The 27,525-nt window shown below is 39.3% G+C and overlaps 1 protein-coding gene and 1 long non-coding RNA gene across 5 annotated transcripts in view; one reads left to right on the top strand and one right to left on the bottom strand.

Moving 5' to 3' along the window:
• Positions 1-27,525, bottom strand: part of ADGRB3 (adhesion G protein-coupled receptor B3) — a 688,563-nt gene that overhangs the window by 45,977 nt on the left and 615,061 nt on the right. For 2 of the 4 annotated variants that reach the window (XM_029069995.2, XM_029069997.2), the window contains exons 24-26: positions 26,288-26,373; positions 16,205-16,303; positions 15,734-15,905 (exon numbers count right to left, since the gene is read on the bottom strand). In XM_029069995.2, coding sequence (XP_028925828.1) covers positions 15,734-15,905; positions 16,205-16,303; positions 26,288-26,373 — 357 coding nt within the window. The remainder of the gene's footprint in view (positions 1-15,733; positions 15,906-16,204; positions 16,304-26,287; positions 26,374-27,525) is intronic. The other 2 variants (XM_029069998.2, XM_039912307.1) reach the window with 1 other exon arrangement.
• Positions 7,500-26,363, top strand: LOC114813607. The gene is made up of 2 exons (XR_003761328.2): positions 7,500-7,629; positions 26,102-26,363. It is a non-coding gene; the product is annotated as an uncharacterized LOC114813607 (long non-coding RNA).

Below are 27,525 nucleotides of genomic sequence, written 5' to 3'. Positions count from 1 at the left end.
AGTATACACAGAAACTTAGGCAGATTCAGGCTTCCAGGATGGGTTAATGGAAAGATTGTGGACCTGGGAGCCAGAGGACCTGGCTTCTAATCTCAGCTCTACTACTTGCCTGCTGTATGACTTTAGGCAAGTCACAACTTCTTAGTGTCCCAGTTTCCTCATCTATAAAATGAGGATTCAATACCTGTTCTCCCTTCCCCTTAGACTCCAAGCCCCGTGTTGGACAGAGACTGTGTCTGACTCAATTAACTGATATCTATTCTAGTACTTAGTACAGTGCTTGGCACACTGTAAGCATTTAACAAGAATCACATTTATTATTACAGTTATTATACATCTAACCTGGTACAGTTTTCAATTTTAAAGTGCTGGAATTATGGGAGATTATAGAGTGGGCCAATACAGGTGGAAGCCTAATTATAGCACTGAAATGCTCACATATATGGTTGACTCGGGGCATGAGTGATCCAAGCTGCTACCACGCTGATCCAAGCACTTATCCTATCCTGCCTGGCCAACTGCATCTTCTTCCTCACTGACCTCCCTGCCTCTGTGTCTTCCCACCCCAGTCTATAGTTCACTTTGCTACCCATATCACTTTTCTAAAAACAGTTCAGTCCAAATTACCCCACTCCTAAAGAACCTCCAGTGGTTGCCTATCCACCTCTGCATCAAACAGAAACTCCTTACGAATGGCTGTGAAGCACTCAATCAGCTTGTCCCCTCCTACCTTACTTCACAGATCTACTATAGTCCAGCCCAAACACTTTGCTCTACTAATGACAGCTTGCTCACTGTGGCCCAGTTTTGTCCATCTTGCCACCTACCTCTTTCCCACTTCCTCCCTCTAGCCTGGAACTCCCTCCCTTTTCATATACTTCAGATCACCACTCTCCCCACCTCCAAAGCCTTATTACATCACATTTCCTCCAACAGGCTTTCCCAGATTAAGCCCTCATTTTCCTAACTCTCTCTGCCTTCTGCATTATCTATTACCTGGCTCTATAGCCTTAGGCATTTGTTATTCATCATATCCCCAGCCCCACAGCACTTATGTATAGATTCATAAATTATTTATATTAAAGTCAGTCTTTCCCTCTAGGCTGTGACCTCTCTCTGGGCAGGGAATATGTTCATCAATTCTGTGCAGGGACTATGTTTATCAAGTCTGTTATACTGTATTCTTCCTAGCCTCTGGTGCAGCACAGTAAATGCTTAATAAATACCATTGATTGGGGTAATTTTCATTAGGATTCTAGAAGTTCCAGATAGTCCAATTCTTTATCCCTCAGTTATACAAAATTAAGCATCATCCATTTCATTTCTATCCCTATTTAAGTCCTTAGTAACAGCATTTTATTTCTCATTTTCCATGGAACATAAGTGAATGAAACCAGGAGAACCAACTTGGTTTAATGGAAAGAACACAGGCCTTGGAGTCAGAAGTCATAGGTTCTAATCCCAGCTCCACCACTTGTCTTTTTGTGACCTTGGTTAAGTCACTTAATTTATCAGTACTTTTGTTTTCTCATTTCCAAAATGGGATTCAATACTTGTTCTCCTTTTAGTTAAACTGTATACCTGTAGGACCTGATTATCTTGTATCTGTTTCAGGACTTAGTACAGTGATTGGCAAACAGTAAGTGCTTAACAAATCTTGCAATTAAAGCACTGCAATCCAAAGAAAATAGGATCTTGAGGGTAAATAGTAGATTAAATGTAATTTAGACTCCATTTATTCCAGAACTGTCTATAAAAGAAACTGAAACAGCTGTAGTGAGGATCTTCTGGTAACTTTGTGTCTCTTAATGCAGCAAATAAACTGAATATTGAAGCTGGAAATTCAGGAGCTGGGCATGTTTAGAGGAGAAATAATAGTGATTGGGGTCCAAGGAAGTTAGAATAGTGAAGGATAGATTTCAACAGAGGGGGAGAGGAGACAAAGAAAAGTGAGGTATTTTTATCCAAAGCAGAAGCACTATCAAAGAGGCAAGGTGGCCTCACTGTTCTTGCTATGTACTATTCTTAGTGTGCTTGTAGGTGGATGTAACTCTTCCTTTTGGCAAGCTATTTTATATGAAAAAGGAGCTCAGTGAGGTAGTCTACATCTCTCTGAGGAGGGTATGATTTAGGGACAGAAGTTAGAGCACAAGTACTTTGTTAGTACTCTTTCAAAGTAAGCTGGCAGAGTGAAATAGTAAGTGGTTGCCAGATTTAGAGATGGCATGGAGTTAGCAAATAGCAATGTTTGGCAGGAATTCAGCTTAATAAACCTCAGAGAGTGAGGGCTGGATAGTTGGATTTGAAAAGATGTTTGTTAAAGCTGTAGGTCAGAAGAGATTCTAGCTTTTAGCTTTAATAGACAGCCCAGCTCCCTTAGGGCATGGATTAGCCTTCTAATATTCCCTGTACGTTAACATTTCCAACATTTCATTGGAGAGGGTCACCACCATTATTTGTGGCTTTAGCAGCTTAGTACAGTGAGTGCTTCACAAATACCATCATGCTAATCACATCATCCCATTTCTTCAGAAGCTTCCCCTCACTCTTTACATGAAAATCAAGCTTCTAACTTTTCTGCCTAAGTCCTTACAACTGGCAGCATCTAACTATCCAAGTTCTCTGATAATCCTTTTAATACATTTTTGTTTGGTCTTATCTGTCTGGAACCACACCATTGTATTTAAGCAATGATATGATGGGTCTGTATTTTTTTTCCTGCCCCATACTACTGATATAGGTCAAGGTGATTTTATAGGCATATACCAGTGTGAATAGCGTGATAGTATAGCATATGTATGTATATATGTAGATAAATGACTATACTATATATATACTATATATGCTATATATACTAATAGCATACGTATGTATATATGTAAATATATTTGCAGATATATATGTATGTATATATATGTTAAAATCATGTCTAGGGAAATTTAGATTTTTACAAGGCCAGAGGAGTAATGAATCTGGCCTGGGAGAAAAAAGTGCTCTGCAAATAGTAAGTGCTCAATAAATACGATTGAATGAATGAATGAATTACCAAGGGCCATTTAGCTCAACCACTCACCTGTGTACTGCAAAAGGCTTGTGGGATGCTTTTGATTCATTCATTCATTCACTAGTATTTATTGAGCGCTTACTATGTGCAGAGCACTGTACTAAGCGCTTGGGATGAACAAGTCGGCAACAGATAGAGACAGTCCCTGCCGTTTGACAGGCTTACAGTCTAATCGGGGGAGACGGACAGACGAGAACAATGGCAATAAACAGCGTCAAGGGGAAGAACATCTCGTAAAAACAATGGCAACTAAATAGAATCGAGGCGATGTACAATTCATTAACAAAATAAATAGGGTAACGAAAATATATACAGTTGAGCGGACGAGTACAGTGCTATGGGGATGGGAAGGGAGAGGTGGAGGAGCAAAGGGAAAAGGGGAAAGAGGGTTAAGCTGCGGAGAGGTAAAGGGGGGATGGCAGAGGGAGTAGAGGGGGAAGAGGAGCTCAGTCTGGGAACGCCTCTTGGAGGAGGTGATTTTTAAGTAGGGTTTTGAAGAGGGAAAGAGAATCAGTTTGGCGGAGGTGAGGAGGGAGGGCGTTCCGGGACCGCGGGAGGACGTGGCCCGGGGGTCGACGGCGGGATGGGCGAGACCGAGGGACGGTGAGGAGGTGGGCGGCGGAGGAGCGGAGCGTGCGGGATGGGCGGTAGAAAGAGAGAAGGGAGGAGAGGTAGGAAGGGGCAAGGTGATGGAGAGCCTTGAATCCTAGAGTGAGGAGTTTTTGTTTGGAGCGGAGGTCGATAGGCAACCACTGGAGTTGTTTAAGAAGGGGAGTGACATGCCCAGATCGTTTCTGCAGGAAGATGAGCCGGGCAGCGGAGTGAAGAATAGACTGGAGCGGGGCGAGAGAGGAGGAAGGGAGGTCAGAGAGAAGGCTGACACGGTAGTCTAGCCGGGATATAACGAGAGAGAAGCCCCCAGACATTCCCTTCCCTAACACACCCACCATTCTCCTTGCCCTCTCATCTCATCCAGTTTGGCTCAAGCAAGCAGGGCAAGAAGGAGGACATAGCCCTCTAGATTGTGAGCTCATTATGGGCAGGGAATGTCACTCTATATTACTGTATTGTGCTTCCCAAGCATTTAGTACAGTGCTCTGCACACAGTAAGCGCTTAATAAATGCAATTGAATGCATGAATTCTTGGAGAAAGAAGTCCATTTGAAGTTTGGAAAAAGGGGAGTGTGTGTGTGTGTGTGTGTGTGTGTGTGTGTGTGTGTGTGTATCTATGTATGGAGAGAGAGAGATAGAAACTATATATAAATGCATTAGATGGTAAGTTCCTAGAAGGTGGGTGGTACATGTATCATGCCTAGCATATAGTTCTCCATAAATATGTTCAACAAGAGTAGCAAAACAGTACTTTAATATCTTTGGTTAAGCTTGCCAAGCAGTAAAGCAAAACAATTTAAACCTAATCCAATGCTATTCAAACTGCATAGCAACCAGTGCATTTTGGGATCTGTATTTTTATTTAAGGAAGAACTGAGATTCAGTGCCCAGTTGACCCAGAAAGGCATTTCAATTCTAACTCCCATATTCCTTATTTTCTGGCTTATCCATGGAGATTTATTCTACTCAGCCTATTTTGGGTTCCTGCAGATTTCACGAGCATCCTTGCAGTTTTTGCAGTTCTAGTCTAAATCACATGTAAATGCAAAGTGCATATTGATGATAATGCAGATGAAAATTCCTACTCTATAGACGGGAAAGGATAGCCTATGTGTTTTATGTCATAAGCAAAATTTTGGAATAGCTATATATTACACTGTGCTACTTAGCGATTATTCATATGGGAATCTATATTTCACTCTATATTTCTCTTTTTGTATCTGCTATGAGAGGTGTTTCTCATAGTTGATTTAACACCTATTTCTACATGACACTGTGACTGCTCTCATTCTGCCAAGGAGATAAACAGAATCAGAGGTCTTGCTGTTGCCTCAAACTCAACATGACAGTCAGAACTCCTTGTCATCTTACTTAGTCAATTTTCCTGATTACCATGATTAATACTTCTGTCTTTCATGCACAACAGTGTAGAAATCTTAGAAACCTTTTCATGGTCTATGCAATATAGTCTTACCAAAAACCTGCTGATTCTTCAGCACCAATCTCCCCCTTTCCTCACTTTACCTAGGTTACACTGAAGCTATACTTGGGAAATTTTGCCATTCCTGCACTTCTTGCATTTTTCATTATTTCTTTTCATTTGATCCTTCATTTTGAGGCTAAGATTATTTTTCTAACGCTCTAGACCGTGAGCCCTGTTTGGGACAGGGACTGAGTCCTATATGATTATCCTGTATCTACTCTAGCATTTAATACAATGTTTGACACCTAGTAAGCACTTAACAAATACCAACAACTACCATGCTAATCACATCATCCAATTCCTTCAGTTCTTCCACTCGCTCCTTCCATGAAAATCAAGTGTCTAACTTTTCTGCCTAAGGCCCTCCAACTGGCAACACAGTGCTCTGCACATATTAAATGCTCCAAAAATATGATTGAATGAATGAATGAACTATTAGAGGACTCATCTCCACACCTTTCTGTGTCAATCTTTCTGGCACCCATGCTAGCTTTTTTGTTTTTATGGTACTTGTTAATCACTTGCCTAACAAGTGATTATGGTACTTGTTAATCAATGCCAAGAACTGTACTAAGTGCTTGGGTGAAAACAAGATCACTCATTCATAATTCCATGTCATCTACCAGATGTCTTCTTACTTCTAAAACATTCCTCATCGAAGCTTCTCCTGGCTCTCTCATTCCTCCTTCAGAATCTGTCTGAAAATTTGCTCCCTATAAAGTCTTACATGTTGAAGTTGAAGAGGGCTCTTGATTCTGACATCTATTGTGCATTCATATTGTAACCATGGAACACCATCAACCCAAAAGTCATTCATTGACCAAAAATGGAGTGCAAATAAGCATATGGCTTGGTCCCCTTCTTTTTCTTCCTTGTTTCAAAAATAACACATCTCTCTCCCAGTGGTTTAGTAAACAGTGGTTGAGGTCTATCACCTGAGCTAGAATAGGCAAAAAAGGAGCAGGAAGAAGGATAAACGAGTGGACATGCCCTATATTTTTTCTCTCTTCTCTGCTCAGTTAAAAGGTCAGAATATAGTTCAGTTGTTTGGAAGATCCTACCTTTTTCAGCACACCGAGTCAGACTCAGGGGAAGGGATAGTAAATAGGGTAATTTTGTAGATCCCTAGATCTTGTGGGCCTGGATTCCTCTGGCTAGGAAACAGACTGCAGTTGTATAAGACCTGTCCCTGCAGCATCCCATGATCAAAAAGCTCTGTAACACTGTATAAGCACTGGGGTTGATACAAGATAATCATATTAGACACAGTCCCTATCCCACACTCAGAGTCCTAATGCAGGGAAGAACAGGTATTTAGTCCTCATTTTACAGAGAGGAAACAACACAGAAAACTTAAATATCTTGTACAAGGGCAAACAGCAGGCAAATGGCAGATCTAGGATTAGAACCCAGACACTCTGACTCTGATTCTGAGACCCGGGCTCTTTCCATTAGGCTACGCTGATGGCTAAGACCCTACCATTCCAGTGTCTTGGATGGAGGATGGCACAACTTTCTGGCCAAATAATAAGCGGGGAGATTGGAGATGGTGATAATCAGTCCTGGGTTACCAAGGAGCTGTATTTGACCCTCTCAGCCAAGTGGATAGGATGGGATAATTCCTAAGCCATCTACATGATTGATAGATAGGGTTTACTTACCTAAACTTTTGAATACCCAAAAGGCCCTCAGTCCAAATTTTTTGGGATCATCAGAATCTGTACCTACTTAACTCCCCAGCTTTACCTTATTCTCTGCTTGTAATTATTCAGTTCCTATTGCATACTCTGCCTGTTCATTGGTTTATCGCCCTTTGACCTGTGCCATTTATCATCTTTTTTAGATAAAACATCTTGAGGACTTGTACTTTGTCTTTTACTTGCTTTGTATAGTGGCCCCAACACAATTTGGTGATCATTCAACATTAAATGTCAATGAGGATAATAATCTTGTAGTTTATGAATAGGAATGCTTCCAATCACTCTGTCCTTCTAGTAGTAATTGTGGTATTTGGTAAACATTTATTATGTACCAAGCACTAAACTAAGCACTGAGCTTGTTACAAGATAATCGGGTCGGTCATGAACTCTGCCCGATATAGGGTTCACAATTTAAGTAGGAGAGAGAACAGATTTTTTAGTTCACGTTTTACAGGAGGAAGGAACTCAACACAGAGAAAATAAATGGCTTGCCCAGGTCATGCATCAGGCAAGTGGCAAAGCTGGGATTGGAACCTCTGACACCCACACCTGTGCTTCTTCCACTAGGCCTTGCTCCCGACAAGTAGTATATACTGAACGCCCACAGGATGCATAGCATTGAATTTCACTTTTTCAGGTCTGCCTGTCCTGCTGCATTCCAGAATATTGTCAGTGATCATGGAGAAGACGGGTGACTGGCCAGTCAACCTAACAACCCTATCACTACAGAGTCATCACATCTGGAGAAAAGCAGCAGCAAAGCTATCCATGTAAATGCTTTTCTTTATTCTCGCACCCACTTAGTGAGAGGGATTGGCTAAAGGTAGCTTTTTTAGTATCCAAATCTGGCTTTTTTTTTTCTTTCTTGACATTAAGAAGCAGGATTTTTCTTGGAACCAGGCATAGGGAGAGAGACAGATGAAATGAACGTGTGGGTACCAAGGAAGTGGTTTCCCTAGCAACTGTAACCAGTTCAGTGCTTTCCTACTCTACTCTCTCCTGCCTGGTTTTTCCCTAGCAATTTTGAAATGTGGATTGTAAATGATAGAAAAAAATAAATGAATGGTGGTATTTGTTAAGTGCTTACTATGTGCAAAGCACTGTTCTAAGTGCTGGGGGATACAAGGTAATCAGGTTGTCCCACATGGGGCTCACAGTTTTAATCCCCATTTTACAGATGAGGTAACTGAGGCACAGAGAAGTTAAGTGATTTGCCCAAAGTCACACAGCTGGCAAGCAGCGGAGCTAGGATTGGAACCCATTACCTCTGACTCCCAAGCCCGGGCTCTTTCCACTGAGCCACGCTGCTTCTCTAATGTGTGCAAATGGATTCTAACTGAAAGATGTAGACTAAATGAACAAATATGTGCATTTCTTCCTCATGTTAAGTAGTCTTCAAAATAACTTTAGGGAGTTCTTGTAATATGTTAAACATCTACCTGCTCCCAATAGGGTGGGAAACTGTACTGTAATAGAGGTCTTCCTCTTTTTGCTATTCCTTTACTTTTCTCTATTGAGTCCAGTCTCTGTCTTTTTTAAAACCACGAGACACAGATGTATGTCTCCTTTGCTCTGTAGATATTTTAAGAAGGTTAGAGAAATAGCACAACAGAAGAGTGCAGTCACTCTATACAGTACTAGAGTGAGTAGCTCTAGGTAGAATAATAAAAATGCAGTTTTGCACAAATAAAAATGAATTTGTGGGTATTGGTTTATGGAGCACCATATATCATGTTTCCCCTGGGTTGAATCTTCAAGGTTAATGATTCAACTAAGCACTTAGTACAGTGTTCTACATGTAGTAAGTACTCAGTATATCCCATTGATTGGTTGATCAATTGTCCTCTTTCCTAAAACTAAAAGTTAGAGAGGGCTGGAATAGTAGTGAAGAAACTATAGTTTTCATTTGTTGGTTTTTAGAGTCAATTGCAGGATTAAAATTGTGAATGTCAATTATCAGGGAAACTTTGCAGACAAAAACAAGGTGTGCCTTTAACACTTCATTTGATAGAAAACTGCAAGCAAAACAGCTGTTTCTGTTTTATTTTGCTTTAGCTGCTACCTTGCTCCTTCTACATTTGGACCTACTATTGGGCCAATGGAAAAACATTCTTCTGGGAATATGGAAATCTGGATTCTAGTTCTGATGATGCTTGTTGGGGCTCTGCTGTCAGTGGAGAAGGTTTTTTTCTTTCTTTAAATGATATTGTTAAGCACTTACTAAGCGCAAAGTAGATACAAGATAATCAGGTTGAACATAGTCCCTGTCCCTCATAGGGTTCAAAGTCTCAAATTCACTTTTAAAGATAATGTAACTGTGACCCCAAGAAGTTAAGTGACTGAAGACAAGTGGCAGAGCTGAGATTAGAACCCACGTCCTTCTGACTCCCAGGCCCATGCTCTTGCCTCAAGGCCATGCTTGGGCATTCTGTGAGATGGTCAGGCCCAGCAAAAATCTTGAAAATTGTCTGGTTGATGAGTATGACAGAGAAACCATAGTGGCTGTCGAAACAACTATCTGCTGATTCTCCTATTTACTCTCTGGTTGTTCATTCTCAGTCTCCTTCGTGGGCTCCTCCTCTGCCTCCCATCCCCTAATTGTGGGGGTCCCTCAAAGTTCAGTTCTGAGACTCCTTGTATTCTCCCTCTACACCCACTCCCTTCCTTGGGTGAACTCATTCATTCCCATGGCTTCAATTACCCCATCTATGTCGATGACATGAAAATTTATATTTCCAGACCTGATCTTTCTCCCTCTCGGCAGTCTCACATTTCCTTCTTCCTTCAAGACCTCTCTACTTGGATATCCTTATTGAAGGCACATCTCCTCCAAGAAGCCTTCCCTAAGACACCCTTTCCTGTTCTCCCACTTCCTTGTATGCTGCATTGACTTTGAGTACCCTTTATCCTCCCTTCTCCCAGGCCCACAGCATTTATGTACATATCTGTAATTTATTTATTGATATTAATGTCTGTCTCCCCCTCTAGACTGTAAGCTCATTGAGTGCAGTGAATGTGTCTGTTCATTGTTATATTGCACCCTTCCAAACACTTATTCTCTCCTAGACCCCCTCCAATCTGGCTTCCGTCCCCTCCACTCTACCGAGACTACTCTCTCTAAGGTCACCCATGACCTCCTTCTTGCCAAATCCAATGGCTCCTACTCCATTCTGATCCTCCTTGACCTCTCTGCTGCCTTTGACACTGTCGACCATCCCCTCCTCCTCCATACCTTATCTCACCTTGGCTTCACGGACTCCGTCCTCTCCCGGTTCTCCTCTTACCTCTCTGGCCGGTCATTCTCGGTCTCCTTCGCTCGCTGGCGCCTCCTCCCCCTCCCATTCTTTAACTGTTGGAGTTCCTCAAGGGTCAGTTCTTGGCCCTCTTCTGTTCTCCATTTACACTCACTCCCTCGGTGAACTCATTCGCTCTCACGGCTTTAACTACCATCTCTACGCAGATGACACGCAGATCTACATCTCCGCCCCTGTCCTCTCCCCCTCCCTTCAGGCTCGCATCTCCTCCTGCCTCCGGGACGTCTCCACCTGGATGTCGGCCCGCCACCTAAAACTCAACATGAGCAAGACTGAGCTCCTCATCTTCCCTCCCAAACCCGGTCCTCTCCCAGACTTCTCTATCACCGTGGATGGCACGACCATCCTTCCCGTCTCTCAGGCCCGCAATCTCGGTGTCATCCTTGACTCGTCTCTCTCGTTCACCCCACACATCCTATCCATTGACAAGACCTGCCAGTTTCACCTTTACAATATCGCCAAGATCCGCCCTTTCCTCTCCACCCAAACGGCTACCTTACTGCTACGGGCTCTCGTTATATCCCGGCTAGACTACTGTGTCAGCCTTCTCTCTGACCTCCCTTCCTCCTCTCTTGCCCCGCTCCAGTCTATTCTTCACTCCGCTGCCCAGCTCATCTTCCTGCAGAAATGATCTGGGCATGTCACTCCCCTTCTTAAACAACTCCAGTGGTTGCCTATCAACCTCCGCTCCAAACAAAAACTCCTCACTCTAGGCTTCAAGGCTCTCCATCACTTTGCCCCTTCCTACCTCTCCTCCCTTCTCTCTTTCTACCGCCCACCCCGCACTCTCCGCTCCTCTGCTGCCCACCTCCTCACCATCCCTCGGTCTCGCCTATCCCGCCGTCGACCCCTGGGCCACGTCCTCCCGCGGTCCTGGAACGCCCTCCCTCCTCACCTCCGCCAAACTGATTCTCTTCCCCTCTTCAAAACCCTACTTAAAACTCACCTCCTCCAAGAGGCCTTCCCAGACTGAGCTCCTCATCTCCCTCTACTCCCTCTGCCACCCCCCGTTTACCTCTCCGCAGCTAAACCCTCTTTTCCCCCTTTCCCTCTGCTCCTCCCCCTCTCCCTTCCCATCCCCTCAGCACTGTACTCGTCCGCTCAACTGTATATATTTCCATTACCCTATTTATTTTGTTAATGAAATGTACATCGCCTTGATTCTATTTAGTTGCCATTGTTTTTATGACATGTTCTTCCCCTTGACTCTATTTATTGCCATTGTTCTTGTCTGTCCGTCTCCCCCGATTAGACTGTAAGCCCGTCAAACGGCAGGGACTGTCTCTATCTGTTGCCAACTTGTTCATTCCAAGCGCTTAGTACAGTGCTCTGCACATAGTAAGCGCTCAATAAATACTATTGAATGAATAGTACAATGCTCTGCATGCAGTAAGCACTCAATAAATGCGATAGAATGAATGAATGGGAGATGCAATGGTTCATCATTGACACCACACTCTGATCATTTTGACCTCAAGTGGATCCATCATTTAAAAAAACTTTAGTGTATTTTTCACAATGTGCTGAACTGCCAGCCCACTTTTTCCTTGCACTCTGTACCCCAGCGTAATATGTCTCACTGGGATGAGAGAGTTCAAGAGATTCTGTTCAAACAATTATCTTCAAAATCAATTCCTCTGTGTGGGGTCTCAGTCCTGAACCAAGGCTCTGCCGTTTTTTCTGATAGGAGACTTCATCCTCAAGCTCCAAATTTATACCCACTCTTTTCAGACACACTTGAAAGTTAGTTATTTGATGTTTGCAAAATGCTTTTTAGTTTTTAGGGAAAACATTTTAAAATAAAAATAATCTATCCAATTAAGGAAAGTCATTTTAAATATCTATTAGCAAGAATCAGACAGACAGGGAGTAGTACACTGATCTCTTTCCACTTTGATCACAGTGATAGATTCTTTGATCTACAGAAGGAAGTGTTAGAAGAAGGACTTCTTATAGGTCAATCAATAAATGGTATTATTGAGTGCTTCATTCAATAGTATTTATTGAGTGCTTACTATGTGCAGAGCACTGTTATGCACAGAACATTGTACTAAGTGCTTGGGAGGGCACAATATGACAGAATTAGATAGTTCCATGCCATAATGAGCTTACAATCTAGGGGGGAGACAGACAATAATGTAAACAACTTATATAAAGATATGTACATAAGTGCTGTAAGGGAGTGGTACAAGTATCAGATGTCTAAAAATCACAGACCAAGTGTATAGCTGATGTAGAAGGGAGAGAGAACTGGGGAAAAGAGGGCTTAACATAGGAAGGGTTGGAGAAGATAATAATAATGTTGGTATTTATAATAATAATGTTGGTATTTGTTAAGCGCTTACTATGTGCCGAGCACTGTTCTAAGCGCTGGGGTAGACACAGAGGAATCAGGTTGTCCCACGTGGGGCTCACAGTCTTAATCCCCATTTTACAGATGAGGTAACTGAGGCACCGAGAAGTGAAGTGACTTGCCCACAGTCACACAGCTGACAAGTGGCAGAGCTGGGATTCAAACCCATGATCTCTAACTTCTAAGCCCAGGCTCTTTCCACTGAGCCACGCTGCTTCTGTGACTTCAATAATGCTTTGAGTGGTGGTCTGGCATATGTGGAGATGCCAGGAGTTCCAGGCTAGGGGGCAATTCCAAGTTAGGGGGACAGGTAAAAAGGTTTGTGACCGGGCAATTCTCAGCATGTTTTTCAGATCTGACAGCCATGAGACTCCATGATTCCCCTTTTCATTTTCATCAGAAACAGTGTTTGTAGCTGATGAGAAATGTTTATGGACTCAATAGTTTGTAATCATTATAAAGCCACAACATTTAAATAAATCCTATGTAATTCAATATTGGGACCATAAAGTGTACTGAAAAAATGAATTTATTCAAAGGAATATGTACTGTATTTACCTGTGCAGTAAATGTGGTTGGTTTCACTATCCTAAGGAGAATTCTCTGCTTATCTTGTTTAATGTATCTTCTTTTGAGAAAACAGGATGTTGGTTTTAGTGAAAGACTCCCAGCATATGATTTGGGTTAACATATCAGGTTTGGGCAGAGTGTCTGTTCTGATACAGGAAACTCAGGGACTCTCCTGAATGAAAGATTCATATGTCTATAAACTCTAGTAAGATAGAATTTTCCAGTAGTGATCTAACATTAAAAATGATTGAAATTCAGCTGCACCACTGAAGAAAGGAGAAGCCTTGCAAAGGGTGTTTTATTTCTTCTCCTGTGGCAGCTGCAGCCTTTGATTAATTTACAAAGAATGTATTTTTTTAGATATAGTCCACAATCTGTGATAAGCCTGACCTGCTCACACTCTCTTTAATATACTCTACCATATGTTGCCTATATGGTAAGATTTTTCATTTCTAAACAAAAGTGAATTTTATTAACGAGTTTCCAGAAGTAGGACTTCATAGAACCATCTTGATTTAATTAATATCATTCTATCGATATTCCATTTTTGTTTACCATGATCAATAAAGGAATTTAGTAGATTTCCAGGGGTAGCTATGTTAGGTAGTAATTTGTTTTTGATGGGAAGGTTAGTCAAGCTTTGAAGTTGGATGTGTAATCAGGTTTATAAAATAATGAAATGGCTTTCTTTGCCATATGAATGCACTTTTTAATCTGTATTTACTGTTTTCACATAAAATCCTTGAGCTTATAAATGTATCAGGAGCGTACATGTATCTTATTGTGATAGCTGGTAGCATTTTCTTCTAAACCCACCTAATATCAGGTAAAGACATTGAGTAATTGTTACAGAGCACACTGGGCAGTGTTTACATATATGTGGGTAAACCATATGCGCTATACCAAAATAAACTCATAAGCTTAGTTTAACAATATAAGCAGGAGTATAAATTTTAAGAAAATAGCCATCATACAATCACAATGCTTCTCAAACAGATGCTGAAGTTCAGCACAGAGCCATTCTTTTAATCTAAATGCTGAAGTTCAGCAAAGAGCCATACTTTAATCAAAATACCCATTCTGCAACTTATTAACACTTTTGCACAGAGGTTAAAAGCAATTCTCCAACTCTAAACATTCTGCAATGGACCACTGCTCTTGGTAGATTTGGTGAAGTTTAGTGCCTTAGAATGTTAAGATTAGTTAGTTGCACTTTTCATTATCTCTCCTCAACTACTGCATCAGTCTCTTCACTAACCTCACTGCCCTCAGCCTCTTCTCCATACTCACTCTGCTGCCCAGATTATTTCTTTAACCTCCAGTGGTTGCCTATCCACCTGTGCGTCAAACAGAAACCCTTACCTTTGGCATTAAGGAACTTAATCAGCTCCCTAACTCCTACTTAGCCTCATTCCTCTCCCACTCCAAACCAACGACCTTCTAACACCAACCTAATTATTGTATCTCAGTGTAATTTCTGTCACAGTCGTCCTCTTGCTCACATCCTTCCTCTTGCCTGGAATCCCTCCCACTTCATATCAATAGATGACCATTCTTCCCAACTTCAAATCCATACTAAAATCAATCAATCATATTTTTTAAGTACTTACCGTATTCAGGGCACTTAGTGCTTGGCAGAGCATAACACAACAATATAACCAACACATTCTCTTTTCAAATGAGCTTACAGTATTCATTTCTATTCCAAGAGGGCTTCTCTGACCTCCTCTTTCCACGTTATTCACCCTTCCTTCTGTATTGCCTATGTACTTAGGTCTATCCTCCATAAACACCATGCTACTCATTATACCAAGGAACTTAGGTACATACTCTTATAGTCTTCTGCTTCCCCTATCTGTAATTTATTTAAATGCCTGCCACCCCTACTACACTGTAAGATCCTGGACTGTAGGAATTGTATTGTACATTCCCCAGCACTTAATACAGTTAGCACTCAATAAATAACTGATTGGATCTGCTTTTATGAATGAACCTCAAACATGACCTGAAGAAGGTACGGAACTATACTTTTTTGGCTTTCATAGATAACTTCCAAGCACTGGCAACTTGGGTATATTTTTCATCTTTGATGGGCACCAAACTACATATTGAAATGCATATCCATGGTAGCAGTGGAACGTTTACCATAGTTTAATACAAGGGCAACACTTGCCATAAATTTGTTAAAAATGAAATTGTTGAAATATAGTCTGAGTTTTAGAAATGGATCATCTAGAAGGTAGCATATTTGTGGGGGATTTCTGAGTGTGTCACATTCCTTTATTTCCTTATCTAGATCTTTTCTGCATCTCCTTGTAATCTCAATCACTGGTCCCTAGCTCAGTTATATTAACTCTTCCAATTTTACTTCTTCTGCCCCTTTATCTTTGATTCTCAAACCCGGGGGTTGTTCTTAGATTACAAAGCCCTATATATCTTATGCAGGCTCTATCCAAGATCCACTGGCTTTTTAAAAACATGCTTGTAGCTACCTTTCACAGCCTACATTCTGAATGATTGGCTCTTTGGGTGATGCGTTTTAGCAGGAAAAAAAATATACAAATTTCAAAAGCAAAAATCCTATTAAAAATTCCCAACTTCCTCTCAAAACGGCCTCGTTCTGGGGTTATTTCTTACCTCCCGTCGAAGAACACAGTGGACCATGACAATAACAAAGCCTTGTAATGAATCAAATACAGCAAAAAGTATCTGAAATAGTATTGATCTTTTGTCTGTCATGGCTAGGACAGCAGACATCCAGGTAAGAGCCAAAAGGGGTAAGACGACACAGGAACTCCAGAGAGATGCCCTATTCAGAGACAGAGAAAAACAGTGTTATGGAATTGCAAGTCATTTCCAAAACAGTAACCACACCCACTGTTCAACAAACCACTCACTGGTGGTGACAACCGTTAATTTGATAACAATGCACTTGTGTATTTTTATTTTCTTTAGAAACTAACCAAGGTAAATTATAAAGACAGTTGACAATTATAAATATTTAAGTGTGTTCAAGGTTCAAGTATTAGCAAACAATTTTCACCATAGCATTTCTCACATGCACTATATAAGATTTGTAACAAGAAGATGTAAATGATTAGGACTAACATGGCATTACTGGCGGTGGTGGCTGACAAAGCTGTTGTTGAAACTACTCCACACTTGGCACATTTGAGCGTCAAACCGCTATGAGGCTCACTCATCTGACTGCAAACAAACAGAACACCCACAAAAAGAACAAAATATTGAATTTTCACCAAAATAAGTTGCTACCACAAGTTAGCTTTTAAATACAATTGCATGCAGAAAAATAAGAATACTTATTTAGGATGAATGCTCCAAGTTGTTTCTGAGCTGCATTTGAGCTACATATTTTCTAAATGTTCAACTATTTGCACTAAGAGCCTTTATTTCATGCAAAGCATATTTTTCTCATATACACTATAAATGGCCCTAATGTCTGATAGAGTTGCTCAATACAATGATCGGAACATAATAAGCATGCGGTAGTGTAGACATAAAATGAAATCCCTCTATTCAGACCATTTAAAAGCTCAGATTGCAGACATTGCTTTTGCGAAATGAGTGTCAATGATTCTGAATAGTAAAGCAAAATGAATTTCACAAAAAGATTGTTTAGTTGTAGTGGATTTATCAGTCCAAGACCCTGAATCTGACTACCACCTTGAAAATTCCTAAATAATTGCCTTATTATTTGGGTTTTGGGGTGGTCTGAATACAGGGGCTGAAATGTATGAAATTTAATGAAATATTAGGAATAAATAGGGCCAAATATTCTTTTTTTAATAAAATGCAGAAGATATACATTTTCAAAAATGGTCATTTGGTTACATTTTGTTACAAATCCAGCAAAAAAAGATTTAAAATATTCAGATTTCTTTTCCGCAGGGAAATTGCTTCAAATGCCTACATTAAGTAACTTATTGACATCACACAAGCAAATCTGTGCCACAAATGAAAACTAAACAAGTAACCTGAGTAGGGAAAAAGTATGTTATATAATGACCATCCTTAATTACTATGCATTCTGAGGAGGCTTACAATATTCCTTCATGCCATTGTCTAAAAAGATATCTTTGAGTAAAAATAGTCCTCCTTTCTTCTGTGATACGTTTCTTTTTCTCAACTTCACTTTAAATTCTTGTCATATGAGAAATTTGCCTGATTTCTTCTTTACTTTAAAGTTATGGTGAATTGATCCATAGAATAATTGCCCCTTGGCATTTGACAATGATTCATTAAGAAGATGTGAATATTTAGGAATGTGCATTTAAAAATACATTAAATACAAACTCATTCCATAAAAGATTTATTAGGAAGATGTGGGAATTTAGGAATGTGCATTTAAAAAACACATGAAATACAAACTCATTCCACAAAGACACTCAAGTTGGAATAAATCTATAAATGGTTCTGTTCTGTGAAGCTCATAGGTGCTAATGTTTTAAGAGTGATAAAAACATCTAAATCTGATTTGTATCTACCCCTTCTCTCTTCCAGTTAAGAGCAACTATCTTCTTCCTTCCCTGCAGTGTTGTTGTGAATATAAAATGAAATGACTCATATTGAAAGCAAGTTGGAAAAATATAAAAGCCCTTTACAAATTTTAGATATCATTTCCACCTATCTACATATCCAAGCGCAGTAGAAAATGACTCTGGACCTGAGATCCTGTCTGATTTTATTTCAGGACTGTAAACTTAACATGAGCAGGCAGTGAATCTTTTATATTGTTAAATTGTCTCTCTCAAGCACTTAGAGCACAAAGAATGCTCAATAAATATGATTGATTGATTGATAGACTGCAGAAGGTTTCTCCACCATTTCCCAAAAGGAGAATCCAAAGTTTTCTCAGAGGTATATAGAAGTGTTTACAGAAGTGCCAGTGTATATGCAATCAAATGTTTTTTGCAAATTATCGTTTTAAGGGAAGTGTCCATATTTCTTTTTCATCTACTCCCAGAGATGACATCGCTATTATTGGTTTTTGTAATGTGATCTTGGAAGCAGGTATCCATCTTTCCAGTGACTAAAGGTAATTGATTTGGCTGCAGTCATTCAAACAGTTGCCTGCGGCTAAGGTTAGCTAGATAATGATGAGAAAAGCAGAATCTAATTTAATTTACATTTTTTAGTAGTTTTATAATTACTTCAATAGATCCTGATTCCCAGAGGATATTTTTTCTTTGGGATCTTTAAAAAGGCACTGTCAGATCAGTCTCAAGTTATTCAGGTCAGTTTCTTGTAACCAAATAATCACTCACTAAAAGAGACTTTTTATTATTGCTTAACCAAATTTAAATTTTTTCCCCAGACAAAGTTTAAAATAGTATGCAAGTTTATCTTCTAGCATGACCAAAATGAGGCAGAATTAGTAAGTTATCAAAAGGATCACTTATAGGATTTTAATTTCAGGACACAATAAAGGAAAAAGGGATTTGAATACCAAATGGAAGAGAATGGGAAAAAGAGGAAATGTGGTTATTGTTATTAGACAATTGTTATTAGACAGAGTGAAGATAATACAGAAATTGCTAAATTCACTATTTAAAAATGTAAGCTGCATAGGGTTGAACCAAATGATTGTTTAGCTTGTACGTTTTATCTTTACAGGATCAATGTTCTAAAAATGAACTCAGATGTGGTTGGGAAAAATAAACCTGAAAATGCTTTATGCGGTTTTGAAGGAGAACTATCAATATCATTAAAGTTTGAAATCATATACTAAGCATTGAAAAGAAATTCAAGGACAACTGATTTGAAAATGGCCTCTGTTCTTAGTTTGGAGATGCAGCATGGCCTGGTGAAAAGAGCAAGATCCTGGGAATAAGAGGTTCTTTGGTTCTGATCCTGGCTCTGCCAAATGCTTGCAGTGTGATCTTTGACAAGTCACTTAATTTCTCTTTGCCTTAGTTCTATTCTCCTTCTACTTTACAAATACCACTATGTGTCAAATACTGTTTTAAGCATTGGGGTAGATACAAATAGGAAGGATAAAAGGGACTGAGTTCCCAGTTTATATACGAGGAAACTAAAGCACAGTTGCCTAGTAGAAAGGGTAGCGAGGGACCTGGGAGTCAGAGGGAATAGATTCTGATCCTGGTGCTGCCAGTTCCCTATTGTATGATTTAGAGAAGTCACTTAAATTCTCTGTGCCTCTGTTCCCTCATCAATTTCTGTTTTCCCTCCTTCTTAGACTGTGAGCTCCATATGGGACAGGGATCTGGTTTTACCTGATTAACTTATATCTATCCCAGCATTTAGAACAGTGCTTGACACATAAATAGGAAGAGCTTAAATATAATGATAATAAAAATGATAATAATAGTAATGCATTTAGTGAGAAAAAAAAACCACCTCTTTCTCAAGGTTCCCCAGCATACAAGTGACAGAGCAAGGATTATAGTTAGTTTCTCTGATTTCCAGGCTAGGGCTTTTTCCACTAGCCATCTTGCTGCTGCAAAATGTTGCTGTTGGGACATTATCATTCTGAGACTTCCTAATATTTCATGGGAAATGTGGCTAAGGTAATTTAAATATGGGTATAATAAAGTATCCAGGAGAAGGATATGGAAACTCAAGGATGTTTAATTTCTGATTGAGATTCTGGGCATCAACAAAATCCAACCTTCACATTTTTGGAGAGTGGAAGCAGGATATAGTAGTATAAATTAAGATATCATGGGACAGCAAAAATTTTAAATTATTTTTGCATTAAGTAGCATATTAATTCTCTTGTGCCATTTGGCTAGCACTACTTGAATAACATTTTTTCTAGTGGTGTTGGCTGTTCCTATGTCATACTGGAACCCTCTAAGCCAACTACAGTTTGAATTCAGTAGTGGCCACTGGAGGTAGGGGCAATTGGAAAAAAGGGAGGGAGCTTGGTTCAGAAATTTTTTTGTAGCTGACACTTGACTCTAATACAATATACTGAAATATCAGTCTGAGCCAAAATGTAGAGGAGGGAAGCATGCTTATGCCTTTAGACATTGGACATATAATCCCCAGAAGGCATTTACACTCATCATGGCTTTGGCAACACAACTGTCTATATAAATTAGGGAACATCACATTTTTCTTTGAAGTATCTGGATTACTTAGGAAAATGTTTTGCTTTCACTCAGTCCTCACTGCCTGATAGCTTGGTAGATTTGGCCTCAGTCTTTGTTTGGAAACTAACTTCACTGCAAGCCTTGTGGAAAACTACTATATGAGGAGAAAATAGCATAGAACTACATAACAAAGCACTTTTTATTCCTTAGAAGAAAAGTGTGGTACTAATATTCTACCTTGGGATTAAAGGAAAACTCCCAAACCTTTAATTTTTTTTCCCTTTAATGCTCATTTATTCTTGGGTTCTCTGTCCTCAATATATCACATGTGGTGGGCCTTATTCTCAAACAGGATCTTATTCTCAAACAGAAGAGCACAAAGTATTGGCTTAAAATTTTTTCACTACATAAAATTTCAGTTGAAGCACTGAATGATGAAATAAGACTGGCAAATAAGGAAAAATGACAAGGTAGGTATTTTCTCTGGCTGTGACAATTAACACAAAATGTTTCTTATTTCAATCCCAAAACATTTTCATTCATGAATGTATTTTATTACTTAAATTATAACTGATAATTCAAATTAAGCAAAAACCTAATTTAGAACATTTTAATCACCTACGCCTTCCTTCTTATCCTCATTTCAGTTTTTAACAAAAGGAGAAATCCTTTTGGCATGTTTACTAGTTCCCATTTCAAGATTTCAATTTTCCTCTTAAACTGCGATATATACAATAAGTGGTCCCCAATCAATTTCTGAAGAAATTTCTGTATAAATATTTGTCTTGCACTTTTTATAATGTGAGCCCAAAGTAAATCTACATTCTCATCATAACCCTATGAACTGACTAGGCACATACAAATTACCATTGAACAATTAAGAGTAAAGGATTTCAGTCAGATGTTATATATGATAGTCTTTATAGTGTATTCAAGTGAGAATATTTTGAATAGTTAGTTGCCCACTCTAGAACTTCTAACTTCTCTGTGGTTTCACCTTCATAATAATAATAATAATCATGGTATTTTTTAAGCACTTACTATGTGCAAAGCACTATTCTAGCGCTGGGGTAGATACAAGGTTATCAGGTTGTTCCACTTGGGGCTCACACTTTTAATCCCCATTTTACAGATGAGGTAACTGAGGCACAGAGAAGTGACTTGAACAAGGCCACACAGCAGACAAGTGGCAGAGCGGAATTAGAACCCTCGTCCTCTGACTCCCAAGCCTGTGCTCTTTCCACTAAGCCACACATTAATATTTAGTATTTGGATTTTCACACAATTTAATCTCTCAAAAATCTTTTTTCAAATGCCATTTAGCTGAAATGAAAAGCTGAAAAAATTGATACTATTTTTGTTTGTTCCAAAGCAAAAAATGAAAAATCTATTTATGAATATTTTCTAATTTTTTTTATGGCAAGTCAGTTATGCACATTTGTGTTACTTCTGATGGTGCCAATGGATTCTACATATCTATAGTGTATATCTGTAACCATATCAAAAGTTGTTTTTTTTTCTGCAGGGTTTCCCTTTTGACCCCTGGCTAAAGAGCAATTGTAAAACAGGTTTTGGGTGCCTAGCAGCTATGGCTATCTTTATGTTTTATAATGATTAATAATAATTTTAGTATTTATTAAGTGCTTATTATCTGCCAGCAACTGTACTAAGTGCTGGGGTAGCTATAAGAATATTGGTTTGAACGCTGTCTCACTTGGGACTCACAGTCTAAATAACTTTTATGTGACTTTTACCCTTCTTTCCCAGTGTAGAGCCTTCCTTCAAAACCAGGATTTGGATATTGTCATAGCCCTTCCCATGCAAATTTCATTCCCTGGTAGTATGAATCTCTGTCCATCCAAGCTCAAAGTGTGCTGCTGGTCTTCAATCAGTCAGATATGAAGGGGCAGGGGTTTCCAGGTCAGAGGGAGAACACGGGCAAGGGGACTGCAGTGATACAGATAAGGGTGATGTACAGAGTAGGCTGGCATTAAAAAAGTGAAGTGTTTGGGTTAGTTTGTAGTAGCTGATCAGTGAGCTAAGGTAGGAAGGGGCTAAGAAACTTGTGTGCATTAAAAATGTACTGTAAGAAGTTTCCATTGGATACAGATATGTAAGGGCAACCAATCGGAGTTTTTGAGGAGATGATAGGAGGGGATTTGGACAGAGTGATGTTTTAGAAAATTGACCTGGGCAGCAGAAGTATGGACTGGAAAGGGGAAAGACAGACGGCAGAGAGGACATTGAGGAGGCTGAATCAGTAGTTGAGATGGGATACAAGTTCTTGTAACAACGGGTAGCAGTTGGATAAAGAGATATTTTGAAGGTAGTAGAACTGACAGGCTTTGGTAACAGGTCAAATATGCTGGTTGAATGAGGAGGACATGATTTTGCTATTTGTACTTTTTTGATTACACTCATTAGTGATACAGTTGTTAAACTTTGTCTTCTGATGTTACTCCCCAAAGTTCTTAAGATAGTACTCTGCCCCAAACAGGATGCTTGATGAATGCTAGTTGTGGTTGAATATAACCACACTTAATAATTGTGGTATTTGTTAAGCACTTACTATGTGCCAGGCACTGTAGATAGAAGCTAATCAGGTAGATCACAGTCCCTGTCCTACATAGGGCTGTCTTAATCCCCATTTTACAGATTAGATAACTGAGGCCCAGAAAAGTAAAGTGACTTGCCCAAGGTCACACAGCTGACACCTGGCACAGTTGCAATTAGAACCCAGTCCCTTCTTTCTCCCAAGTTCCTACTCTGTTCCATAAGCCACACTGCTTCTCATTAGATGCTTAAACAACTCATGCTCTCTGCCACTAATCCTAAACTTTTGGTGTTTGATCAAGGTTGGGTTATATAATCTTGTTCTTTTCCCATTCTCCTAAGAACATATGTAAATGAACAATCATCATTCCCCATCCTTCACCTTGGATAATAGAGTAGAGCTCTTTTAGATCAAGGAAAGCTATTTCTGATTCATTTGTTCAAGAATCTGAGTTTGCTCCATGCTTGCAGTGCTGTTATTTCTTTGAAAAATCCCCCAAATATTTTTATCAGCACTGAGGCATGGATTCCCATTTCCACTCTACACCCATTACCTTGGAAAACTCATTTGCTCCTACAGCTTTAACTACCATCTCTACGTGGATGATTCCCAAATCTACTTCTCCAACTCTTCCCACTCTCATTCTTTGAAGTCTTGTATTTTCTCTTGCCTTCAGGACATCTCTACTTGGGTGACCCATCGACATGTCAAACTCAATATGTCTGACAGAAGTACTTGTCTTCCCACCCAATCGTTTTCCTCCCCCTGACAGCAGCAACATCCTTCTTGTCTCACAAGCCATAAACTTGGCATTTCTTCAACTCATGTCTCTCAGCCAATCCACACATTTAATCTATTACAAAATCCTGTCGCCTCCTCTAGACTATAAATTCCTTGTGGTCAGGGGATGCGTCTACCAACTCTGTTATATTGTACATTTCCAAGTGCTCTGCACATAGTAAGCACTCAATAAATATGATTGATTGACTGATCCTAACTTCACAACTTCTCTAGAATCTGCTCTTTCCTCTCTATCCAAACTGCTACTACTCTGATCCAAGCACTAAATACCCTCCACGAATCCTCCATAAGCCTCCACTCTGAGCTCCCTGCATTCTTTCTCTTCCCCTCCCCAGTCTTTACTTCACTCTGCAGCCTAGATACTTTATAAAAATAAAATCACTCCACATCACTTCACTCCTCAAGAACCTCCAGTGGTTGTCCATCCACCTCCACATAAAACAGAAACACCTTATCATTGGTTCTGAAGCACTCGATCAGTAGCTTTTTCCTTCCTACCATGAGAAGCAGATGGCTTAGTGGAAAGAAGACGGGACTGGGAGTCAGGAGACTTGGGTTCTAATCCTAGCTCTTACTGGTGTCTCCTGTGAGACCTTGGGAAACTCACTTAACTTTGTGCCTCAGTTTCCTCAGCCAAGCATGGCATAGTGGATAGAGCACAGGCCTGGGAGTCAGAAAGTCATGAGTTCTAATAACAGCTCTGCCACTTGTCTGCTGTGTGACCTTGGTCAAGTCACTTCACTTCTCTGAGCCTTAATTCCTTCATCTGTGAAATGGGGATTGAGACTGTGAGCCCTACATGGATTTTCTTGTATCCACCACAATACTTACAACAGTGCCTGGCACACAGTAAGCGCTTAACAGATGCCACACTTGTTATTATTAAAATAGGATTTTATGCCTACATAGACTGTGAGCTTCATGTGGAACAAAGTTGTGTCCAACCTGATTAACTTAGAACAGTGCTTGACATGTAGTAACCATTTAACAAATATGATAATAATAATAACAATAATAATACCTAACCTTGATGATCTCCTATAGCTACCCAACCCTGACTGTTTAACATCAACCTATTCTCTATTCTTCTGTCTCATCTACCCACTGCTGATTCTTGTCCACATTTTCCCTTAGGTCTGGAACTCCCTCCTCCTTCATATCTGGCAGACCACCTCTATCCCTATCTTCCAAATTCTCCTAAAATCACATCTATTCCAAGAGATGTTTAATACTCAACTCTTTCCTCTATTCATAAGGTACTTAATATTTGTCTCCCTCTCTATACTGGAAGCTTCTTGTGGACAGAGATCACGTCTACCAACTCTTTTGTATTGTACTTTCCCAAGTGCTTAGTAAAATGTCTTGCACACAGTAATCATTCAATAAATATGATTAATTCCCTATCAAAAACAGTTGGGCACTGGCATTTTATGTACTGCTAAGTAGTAAAGAAGTGATCTGGAAGCTACTTGTACTATTTTTATAGTAAACCATTACATAAACTTCTCTTCCATAATCCACAATACTTGTAAGTATGTTATGAAAGAAAACTGGTGGAACAATTGTAAAACAAGCTTGGATTTGAGATTTCATTTCTTTCTGAAAAGGAGAAAAGAATAAGAAAAGGAAAGATGCAGAATATTTTACTAATGAAGAAAAACCAAAGAAGGCATTAATGCTTCATTCATAGTTCTATGAACTGATGTCCCACAGAAAATTACTCTCCCCAATTCAAAGCCTTATTGAAGGCACATCTCCTCCAAGTGGGCTTCTCTGACCAAGCCCTCCTTTACTCTTTTCTGACTCCCCTTTTCAGCTTATTGTGAGCAGGGAATGTCTCTGTTTGTTGTTGTATTGTATTCTCCCAAGCGCTTAGTACAGTGCTTTTTACACAGCTAAATAAATATAGTTGAATGAATGAATGAATCGTCCTATTATGCTCCCTTTATTCATCTCCCTTCTTGGCCTACAGCATGTGTGTTCATATCTGTAATTTACTTATTTTCTAATGTTTGTCTCTACCTCCAGACAATAAGTTTGATGTGCGCAGGGAATGTGTCTATTCATTGTTATACTGTACTCTCCCAAGCCCTTAGTATCTTGCTTTGCAATATACTCTGCACACAGTAAGCACACTATTACACAGTAAGCACATAGTAACTGTAAGCACTATTACAATAACAGCAATATTGATTTAGAGTAAGGCTTTTGCCCATGTTATGAGAAATGTGAAAAACAAGAAATACTGTTTTTTTCAGGGATTGTCAAAAAGATATGAAAGGGAGAAAGTGCAAAAATGGCAAATGATAAAGAAGCCCTGGGAAGAGCCATCAGTTAGTGCCAATATCTCACTGTAGAAAGCCATGAATTCAATTTACCACTAGCCAACAAATGTGTCATCCCTAACTAATCCTTCTGCCCTTCCCAAGGAAGCAATAGAATTTGGACACAACCTTCACTGATATTTACATTACATGCTTCCCCCTAGGCTTAATAATGTTTAATCATTTTATCAATTGACTTAATACTTTGGTTTGACTTAATACTTTGGTTTTTGTGTTTCATTATGTTTAGATATGGGTCAGAGTCCTTGAGGAGAACACAACTGCAACTTTTGAAATGAATGGAATCTGCTGGACAAGGCAGTATATCAAGAACAAGATTCAGAGCAGAGTAAAATGCATTGGGTGAATATCCACAACCAAAAACAAGCAATACTCTTCTAAAGAACATTCAGAATGTATACCAATCTCAGCTTACCCGGCTCTGTGTTTGAGCTTTTTATCTAGGATCCCATCTCTGGAAACAAGTTTATTAAATACCAAAATGCCAATCACCATGTTGACCTGTCAAATAGAAAGAACAGTTGACCTTTCAATGATAGTGAAGGGGAACAAGTAAACCTATTATTCTTGAAAATGTTCTTTGATCAATTTACAAGCAAGTCAGAATTACACTTTATAATATGATTTGAAACACTTTTCAGTGGATGTTTGGTAGTATTTGCACAAAGCAACATTGAATCATTTTAATTGGAAACTGCCAAATATTTCAAATACATAGATTTGAAACTTAGCCAATTACTAAAATTTCAAATTTCATCCTCTGCCACCTAAAGGATAAACCTAGAAGAAACCTCTCAAATGCCTTTATAAATGAAGATCATCTGATAATTTCATTTCTACAGGATGCTCCATTCAGCATTTTATACCTTTTATTTTTATTCTCCTATTAGAAGACTGAGAAACATCATAACCTAGTGGACAGAGCATAGGCTGGAGTCAGAAGGACCTGGGTTCTAATTTTGTTTTCACTACTTGTCTGCTGTGTGGCTTTGGGCATATGACTTTGAGCCCCATGTGGGACATGAACTTGATTATCTTGTATCTATCCAATGCTTCATACAGAGCCTGGCACATAGTAAGTGCTTAATAAAAAAGCCTTTAGCTTTTCAAGTGGGATTAGATTATACACATTTTCCTTCCTAAATCTAAAAGGCAGGATGAACTCTTTCTAATTAAGAAAGTTCCTATATCAGGAAAAATTATATGGCTATCTTACACTTCATCCATCATAAAGATGATGGAAGTTAAAACAGGTGTTGTTCTGGGCCCTTTTAGTAATGAATACACTGTACACATAAATAGATTGTATATGTAAATGAGTGTGCTTTGCTTTTCCTCTTCTCTAGATTCTGTTTTCTGAAATATATACAGAGTCAAGCTAAAGTCTTGTGAAGGAATGCAATTGCTTTTTAACAGTAACTAATCCTTACCTTTGGATCTACAGATTTACAAAATCCTTATCAATAGAAAACACTGAGACAATGAGGTTTGTTGGTCAAGTTGATATTACAGATAGTAGAATGTCCTAAAACACATTTACTTACTATACCCTATTGTCAATATAAAATTTACTCAGGGTGTCTGAATTCTAAGTAATCACACTTGAATGAGGAGAAATATCTTGGGCTATGGACAGTGACAAGGTTTGGGTCA

The sequence above is a fragment of the Ornithorhynchus anatinus genome, chromosome 1 (assembly GCF_004115215.2).
Source record: "Ornithorhynchus anatinus isolate Pmale09 chromosome 1, mOrnAna1.pri.v4, whole genome shotgun sequence".
Classification (NCBI taxonomy): Eukaryota; Metazoa; Chordata; class Mammalia; order Monotremata; family Ornithorhynchidae; genus Ornithorhynchus; species Ornithorhynchus anatinus.
The sequence above is the reverse complement of the archived record's forward strand: the minus strand, read 5'-3'. Positions and strand labels throughout refer to the sequence as shown.